Source organism: Cucurbita moschata, unplaced genomic scaffold (genome assembly GCF_002738365.1).
Source record: "Cucurbita moschata cultivar Rifu unplaced genomic scaffold, Cmos_1.0 Cmo_Scf00020, whole genome shotgun sequence".
Classification (NCBI taxonomy): Eukaryota; Viridiplantae; Streptophyta; class Magnoliopsida; order Cucurbitales; family Cucurbitaceae; genus Cucurbita; species Cucurbita moschata.
The window spans coordinates 2,208,748-2,217,311 of record NW_019268536.1 but is presented as its reverse complement, the minus strand read 5'-3'; the positions used below and the strand labels follow the sequence as shown (position 1 = coordinate 2,217,311).

At 33.7% G+C, this 8,564-nt stretch overlaps 2 protein-coding genes across 3 annotated transcripts; one reads left to right on the top strand and one right to left on the bottom strand.

Annotated features, from left to right (window-relative positions):
* Positions 1 to 650: 650 nt before the first annotated feature.
* On the top strand, positions 651 to 4,832 carry LOC111457515 (DCN1-like protein 4). 2 transcript variants are annotated; one of them, XR_002712948.1, is made up of 10 exons: positions 651 to 875; positions 1,869 to 1,953; positions 2,265 to 2,339; positions 2,429 to 2,465; positions 2,877 to 2,960; positions 3,073 to 3,133; positions 3,235 to 3,341; positions 3,784 to 3,849; positions 4,303 to 4,453; positions 4,555 to 4,832. XR_002712948.1 is itself a non-coding variant. In XM_023099742.1 (10 exons), exons 1-9 carry the CDS (start codon positions 794 to 796, stop codon positions 4,396 to 4,398), a joined length of 693 nt encoding a protein of 230 aa, XP_022955510.1. In that variant the 5' UTR covers positions 651 to 793; the 3' UTR covers positions 4,399 to 4,423; positions 4,555 to 4,832. The 2 variants fall into 2 exon arrangements, 1 of the variants encoding a protein (XP_022955510.1); XM_023099742.1 differs by having other exon boundaries at positions 4,303 to 4,423.
* Positions 4,833 to 5,426: 594 nt separating this feature from the next.
* Positions 5,427 to 8,102, bottom strand: LOC111457516 (deSI-like protein At4g17486). The gene is made up of 4 exons (XM_023099743.1): positions 8,014 to 8,102; positions 7,741 to 7,897; positions 6,814 to 7,101; positions 5,427 to 5,969 (listed from the first exon to the last, which is right to left on the bottom strand). The coding sequence occupies exons 2-4, from the start codon at positions 7,871 to 7,873 to the stop codon at positions 5,704 to 5,706; spliced, it is 687 nt and encodes a 228-aa protein (XP_022955511.1). The 5' UTR covers positions 7,874 to 7,897; positions 8,014 to 8,102; the 3' UTR covers positions 5,427 to 5,703.
* Positions 8,103 to 8,564: the final 462 nt, after the last annotated feature.

Genomic DNA, 8,564 nt, shown 5'->3' with positions numbered 1-8,564 from the left:
AGATCTACAAGTCAGTTAATTAACAGTCCAAAGGTCAATCCAAGACGATCAACAAGTTAAGGGGTTTATTCTAACCAGTCAACAAGCTAAAAGGATTATTCAAGTCGATCAACAAGCTAGGAGTTGATACAAACAAATCAACAAGTCGATGTTCATCCAAAATGATCAACTGGCCTACGACAGATTCCAGACAATCAACCAGCCATATGAAAGCCATAGTTTATTGAAATTAAGAACTATCTGTGTATGTGAACTTTAAATTCACAAATACTAAAATTCTTCGAATCGATTCGAGTTCAACTTTAAAGATTATAGATAAATTGGTTTGAGATCAAATTCTCGATATAAAGAACAAGCTTACTGGCCCAAAATTCAATTTTATCAATACTCTCTAAATTTTTTATTTTAAAAATACTTTAAAAAATATATTTTTAAAATTCTTTTTTAAGCAAAATATTAACGATTTAAAAAACAAATAATGGTAAATATATTTATTATTATTATTTTTAAATTTAATGATATATATATATATATATATTATTTATATTTGAAAATTTAATGATATTATTATTAATTTTTAATTTATTTTTTATTAAAAAGTATTTTTTTTAATATTTATTTAATTCCACAAAAATGAAAGAAAAGGAAATTAGAGAGACGAAAGCCGAAGTTTTGTTCTTAGTCGTTGTTTCTGTGTTCTCCAATTTGGTGCGACAAAAATCAATCTTCGTCTTTGCTTTCTCTTCTTATCTTCTCCTTCCCAATCCAATTGCACTCAAACAAGAAGAAGAAGATGCGGCGCTCTGCTACAAAGAAAACCGGTCAACCCAATTCAGCTTCCGTTAATTCTTCCGCCGTCGATCTCTTTCGTTCCGGTATTTGATCCTTTGTTTTTTCCACAATTCTAATTCTTCTACTTGTAATTCTCGCCATGGAAATCGATCATCGTGTTGTTATATACTCTGGTTCATTGTGTGTTCTGGTCATGGACATGGTTTTGTCTTTGATTGATTGATTATACTCCTACGATGCCTTTGTCTCAGGAGATTTTTACGTTCTGGATGTTGTGTGTGCATCTTGCTATGTTGATGATTTAGTTTGTCTTTAAATAGAGTGAGGCTTCAGTGGGATGAATAGCTCTAGGAGTTATCTAATTGTGTTGCGGCTATCAAACTTGGGAATTTCAAGCTTATATTACAGATTGTTTTGTGCATGTACCTGAGCACCTGTAAGAGCTAATCCGAGATGACATGGAGTGAGTTGGTTTCATTAGAAAGTGGGAGTTGTATACTTGGGAATTGAAAGAAAAAGAATCTGAACATGCAAACCACTTTTATTCATTGTCTTGAGATTTTTTTTTTCAAATTTAATTGAGTAATGAACTCTGTATGGTGGTCTGCTGGCTATTCTTATGCGAAACTATGTGGTAGGTGGCTTTCTCAGTTATATCGTAATAATTATCATGCCCATGTTGATGTATACTCTTTTGTTCTTATGAGGTGATTTATGTGTGAGTATCTTTTTTTGGATTTCTTCCACTATGCTAATAGATGTTCTTCTTGGCCGGATTTTAGATTCTTATCTTTGCTTTTCTGATCTAATCAAATAAAACATTTCAATGTAAAATTCATTGACCATGGCCAAGGATTTATGTTGTTGTTGACTCCCAACTTTGTACTTTAAATTTGCCTGAATGATTAATCAGTGATCTACAATATCTGAAAAGTATCTTGACAAATAGAATAAGTAGGAACTTGGCTGTAGAAATTCGTTGAAATGGTCCGAGTAGAAATTTGAAGGCGTACTTTTATTAACAAAAAAAGATAATTTTTCAATTCTTATGAACTTAAGATTGTCAATGTATCCAGCTTCAAGTCGAGCAAGCTCAAAAGAGTTGGAACGGATCGATAGCCTATTTTACTCATATGCCAATGGCTCTTCTGGTTTGATCGAGTAAGTCGACTTTGGTACATTGAAATATCTCGTTTTCTGCTAGTTAGCTTTGCCTTGTACCTATCTTTTTATTTTATTTTTTGTTTATTCAGTATTATACTGTTTAAATGCATAGCAATATTCCAATCATAAACTCTTTTTTTTGTGGTTGATTTCTTATGCTTGAACAATGTTATCTTTCTTCATCAAAACTTCCCATCCATGTTATTTTAATGATCAAGGATGTTCTTCTCCTTATCTTCAAGGAGACTTCTGAGTACTTGTATGAATAAGATCCGTATGATATGCTGTACTGACTATTGTTGTAACAGTCCAGAAGGAATTGAAAGTCTTTGTTCAGACATGGAAGTGAATCCCACTGATGTAAGAATCTTGATGCTTGCGTGGTAAGTTGTACCTCGACTGATATGATAGTTGAACTTTTTTTTGTTTGTGTGACCTTATGGCCTAGAAACTAATGGATTACACATACCAGGAAAATGAAATCTGAAAAACAAGGATACTTTACCCTGGTAAGAATATTTACTCTTCTGTTGGCCTTCAAAATTAGAAATTATACAGCAGATCTTCTTTATAGTATTGTTGTCCTTTTATTTACTGCAATATGCTTCCACATCATTTAATCCTTTCTCATTCATTTTCTAATCAGTATAGTGATCTATGAAGGATATATTTTATTTTATTCAAGTGGAGAGTTTTTAGTAACTGCTTTGGAGCGGGGTTCTTCCCCTTTCTTTTGTAATTTCATACCTTCAATGAATTTGATATTATTTTTTAAAAAAGAAACATCGATTTTATCTGTGTTCAGCACCGGCTTATAAGGAAAACCCTGTCATTTATATTCTCAGCTTCAACTTAAATTTTTTTCTGTCAAGATCTATAAATTCATTTGATGGAACCTTAACCTATTGCATATCTGTTAGGAAGAATGGCGCACAGGCCTCAAGTCCCTGAGGGCAGACACTGTTAGTAAACTAAAGAAGGCACTACCAGATCTTGAGAAAGAGGTTCAATACTTGTCTTGTTAAAAGTTTCAAAATAAATTAGTACATAAGTTAGCGCATTGCTTAATTATTGCGCATAAAGTTTTTAATTATCGATTCCTCACATTTTTAAAAGGTAAGGAGGCTGTCAAACTTTGTGGACTTCTATTCTTATGCATTTCGGTATTGTTTAACAGGTTTGTTTTGTATTTTTAATCTTCAAGTTCTGTTCATTTTCTTCTACTCTATATTGTAATTTGATCTTTATGTTATCTTTATTCCATTGATATTTTCTTAGAGGATAAGCAAAAGAGTATTGACATAGAGAGTATATGCGAGTTGCTGGATCTTGTTTTAGGGTCCGAGTTTCATGCCCAAGTCCATGCGTTTATCGAATACTTGAAGGTGAGTGCCACGTCATGTTTTTTTTTGCTTTTAATGTGCCACATTTATCCACAGGCATGGTTTATTTGGCACTGCAGTTAACTCCAGCACTGCCTTAGAGGACTTCTAGATATTTAATACAATGCACTTAGTCTAAGAGAGGTACATTCTTGAGTTATAGCCTCTCTCTAGCATACCTAGTGGATGATAAAATGGACTTCACCATATTACTACTGATAGCCAGCTCTAGCCACCTAGTTAATCTGCGTGAGGAGAACCTTCAGAAATGGTTGATGATTCAAGAATGGTGGTTCTGTGAAAGACATGTTGTAGAGTAACAAATTTTCTTTCATAGGGGTTTCAACAGTTTGGGTTATTGACCGATTAATCACATTTTTACTGTCTTCCCCCTCATCAAGAAGGCAGAATAAAAATTTCTTATTTGCTCGTATTATGTATGCAGATACAAAGTGACTATAAGGTTATTAACATGGATCAATGGATGGGCTTCTTTCGATTCTGCAATGAGGTACTTTCATTCTCTCCCAAAGCACATGAACATGACACATTTCATTATATTTGCTTGCATCTATCGCACTACTGCTGGAATACAGTAAGAAAAATTGAGAGGCAGATAGTTTTTGGAATCTACTCTAAATTTGCCCTGAATTTTACTAGAGAGTCACTGCCAATTCAATGATCTTCTCATCCCTTGAATTCAGCAAAACAATGTAGATATTTAAGTTTGTGAATTAACTGAATTCATTTCTTTTCCAATTGGGTTAACTAATTTCAAGAATTTTTCTTGCTACTTTAACTCATACAATAATTCCCATTTGTATTGAAAATCAGTCTGAAGGAGAAGTGTAATATTTATGCAAGAGTAACTTCTCTATCCACCTCCAATTGATTTGTTTGTATCATCTCCATTTGGTATCGATGTCCTCAATTCAAGCTGTGACACATATTGATCATTGTGCAGATAAGTTTTCCCGACCTGAGCAATTACGATTCAGAACTCGCTTGGCCGTTGATCCTTGACAATTTCGTCGAATGGTTACAAGCAAAACAGAGCTAAAAACCTGATGTCTTCATCATACAATGTATTTGATGTATACGCCATAGTTATTGAAGCAAGTATCCAATTTCTCTTACCGCTTCAGATTCAATATATTTCATCCTTTCAAAGGGGCTTCGCTTCTAACCATAGCTACCAACATTTCTCTTTCTGCAGGCTCATCTTCGATTACACATTTGCATAGCAGCAGGATTTTCACTCATTATTCCTCCTCTCTCAACTTCTTTGAAATCAATGGTAATCCCCATTATGTTAAAATTATCATTTCAAACATTCATGGATTATTCTTCTGCTAATTTACTACAGTTTCTTCCCATTCTTCATCATCACGTTAGCCATTCAATTGACTGACTACTCTGCAGACTTTTTGTGTATCCTTTAAAACAATTTAAACCAAACCCTTTGAATGAACGAAAGCAAAAGGCTTTATCACATGGATTATATTCGTATAGCTTGAAAGTGAATGAATGGTATGATAGGCTAAAACTTTTTGACCATATCTTATGGCCTAAAGCATTAAAAAAAGGGCCAAAGTAGGAAGCACCAATGTCACAAAAGTATGGGCGCAACACAACTTTCCACCTTTTTTTAGGCCATTTTGCCCTTTCCTTTCAAAATACTCTTAGCCAAATCCCAAGGCTAATACTAAGCCCTATTTTACTTGATTCAAGGCACTTTTCCAAAAGGGTTTATATATATAATAATTATTATTATATTATAGTAGTAAATTTGATATTTAATAAAATTTTCTGCCAGTTTGGAATGATTTTTTTAGTATTTAAGAATAATTTTTAAATTTTAAGTCGCCTTGAATTCATAAGCATATTAGACACTAGATTGAAATTTCAATAAACTATTGATACAAATTTAAAAATTTAGATACTAAATTTGTATTTTAATCTCCGTAAAATTATAAGATGATCGATATAAAATATAGAACAAATATCAAAGTAATGATCAAAATGGGAAAAAAATGTCGACTCTATAGAGCATTCCGGAGGTCATATTTGCTACTAAGAAAATGAATATGCCCCATTAAGCAATTTCATCAAAATTTGAATTCCAATCCACATCTCACCTGGAAATTAAACCCAGCCTGTAAGAACTTCAATGGGAGCTCAAGAAAATCCAAGAAAATGGGAATCATTAATGGTGGGGAAAAAACATTGCAGAGAGAGAAAAAACAGCCCACTTTGCCTAATAATACACAATTTACATAATCACTGATATACCCCCCAAGAATGCCTTTTTTTTTTTTAGAGAGAGAGATATAATTTAGAGGGGGAATTAGTAAAATAACAATCTTCAAGAACTTGAAGTGGGTATCAATGGTGAAGCTGGAAGACGAGGACGTCTGGTTCTGCTTCTTCCTCTGCGGAGAGTAGTAGTTGAAGAAGATGAAGAATTAGAAGCTGAAATTTCAGCTGTTTGGATTCTTCTTGCCAATTCCTTCTTCTTCTTCTCTTCTTCTTCTTCTTCTTGTTTTTCTTCACCTCTCTTCTTTTGCGCTCTGTTTTGTCCAAATTTCGTGGAGTTTAAGGTTGCTGGTAAAACACAGTTGCATATCCACCCTGCATTCCAAAACCCCTCATCTCAGAAGTTCTTCACAAACACAAACATTCAACACAATCCATGACACATACATATTAGAAGATTCGAATTTATAATAGCTCAACCTACCACTAGTAAGTGTTGTCTTCGTTGAGCTTTCACTCAAAGTTTTAAAACGCGTTTAAGGAGAGGTTTTCACACCATTATAAGAAAGGTTTCGTTCCCCTCTCCAACCTATGTGGGTTGGCACACACCCCGGTGTCTAGCTTTGATACCATTTGTAATGGTCCAAGCCCACCGCTAACAGATATTGTCCTCTTTGAGCTTCTACTTCTAGGCTTCCCCTCAAGGTTCTAAAATGCTATATATTAGGGAGAGGATCTGCACCCTTATAAGAAATGCGTTCCCTTCATCAACTAACCTGGGTTCTCACATCATCTATATAGGATCATTTTCGTTTAATTTTCATTAATCATTTTATTTTCTTCATAGTCGTTTGATTTTTTTATGTTTTATCATCAATATTTTCAAAAATTCATACCAAAAAATGTAAACTTGTTTTTGAAATTTGGTCGCAGAAAACCATTGAGCAAACCAACAAAATTTTCAAAAAGAAAGAATGAAAAAAAAAAAAAAAACTAAATGATATCAAGCCACCTACCACTTAAATTTGTTATGAAACTCTATACCTACCACTTAAATGAGTAGAGAATATTTCAAGCAACTTTTTGTAAACTAGTTTAAGAAAAAAAGGATCAAAATAATTTTCTATTAACAAAAGTAGTCAAGCTCATCATCAGCATTCAAGGAGAAACAGTAGCAGCAAGAACTAGAAAAGGAAAGTAAATTTAGATCAAAATTTACCAATTCTAGCGAGGCGATTGACCCAATTTGGGATGGGATTTCCAGTGAGTTTGATGCAAACATGGTTGCAAAAATGGTTGCAATTTTTGGTGATGAGATTATATGCATTTCCTCTGTAATCTTTACCAAGTTCCTCCATTAATGACCTCACTTCTGCTTCACTCATATCTGTTTTCCCAATCAAAATTGATTCTCTGAACTTGAATCCATCACATTGCTTCGGTTCCCCTTCAAATATCCCTGTACTTGGATACTCATGAGCCCCAAATGCAAATTCAATTCCATGAACTGCATCAGAATCCCATAGATTTCTCAGTTTCAGATAAAAAATGGCAGAATAGATTTTCCTAGACCAGACTTCATTCAATTTTCCTTCATTTTCTCAGCAGCCAAACACAACAATGAAGGTCCAGAAAACACCAGGAAAGATTCTCCAAAAGTAAATTATAGTTCAAGAACAATCAACAAGTGAACTAAAAGTAAAATCCTCCATGTTCGTCCAATTTTCTTCCATTTTCTCACCATCCAAACAGATTCCGTCAAAATGGAGGTCACAAACAGAGCAAATTATACTTGAAGACAACAAACGAGAGTACTAAATGTAAAAACCTAGAAGTTCGTCTAATTTTCCATCATTTTCTCACCATCCAAACAGAATCCATCAAAATGCAGGTCCAGAAAACATCGGGAAAGTTTTCACAGGAGTAAAATCCGACTTACAAGAACAATAAACAAGTAAACAGAAAGCAAAAACCTAGAAGTTCAATCAATTTCCCCCCATTTTCTCACTAACCAAACAGAAACAGAACTCATCAAAAGTGGATTCCAGCAGATTAAGCATAAAAAATGCAGATCTAACAGCAAATTCCAGCAGATAAACCGATGAATTAGACGAAGAAGAATTGAAAAGCTCGAATTAGAACGAACCTTGTACACCAGAATGATAAACTCCGAGGCCGAGCCAATATGCGTAGCCATTAATGTGCGTCAGGTCGTACACATTGAGGTACACTGGCACCGATCCAGAGTCGCCATTGCAGGAGATTCTTCTGCACCACATTTCGATCTCACTCCCACTCGCTTACTGCGATTAATAACAACTCCATTGCTAAATATCCTCGAACCAAATAGAAAATTAACATCGGAAACATAAACAAAAAAGGGGCGGAAAAAGGTGTTGAGAGTGAAAAAAGAATTAACGGGTAATCATAACTTTCTTGATTATTAACAAAGTTCATAGTTTTTTAAAGCTGGATTGGGAAACGGGAATCTTTTAAAGCGGGCTTGGGAATCGAGAAATTCATCCCTTTTAAAAAATAATAATAATTAAATTATCCAAAATACCCACACACTCAATTGGCTGTACAAGAACAAGGGAGAGAAAATACACGTGCCTAAAGTTATGTATTGATGACTTCAAATACGTACAACAAGAGAAAGAAGAGAAATATATTTTAAGAGCAATGGGGTATATATGGTTTCAATTTAATACACGTAGCTTTCACATATTTAAACCGATCTAATATAACAAATATATCTCTATTAAGTCTTTACTAAATATCTACCATATATATCTCTATCAGATCTTTGCGAAATATATTTCAACAATATATTCTCCTAACTATATGATTTTTAGAAAATATCTTCCAAATATAGATTGCATCAGGCTACATATCTCAATAGAAGTATGTTACTGAGAACAAAACATCATAAAATAGTTCGTGTTTAAAAAAAAATAATTAATATTTTTA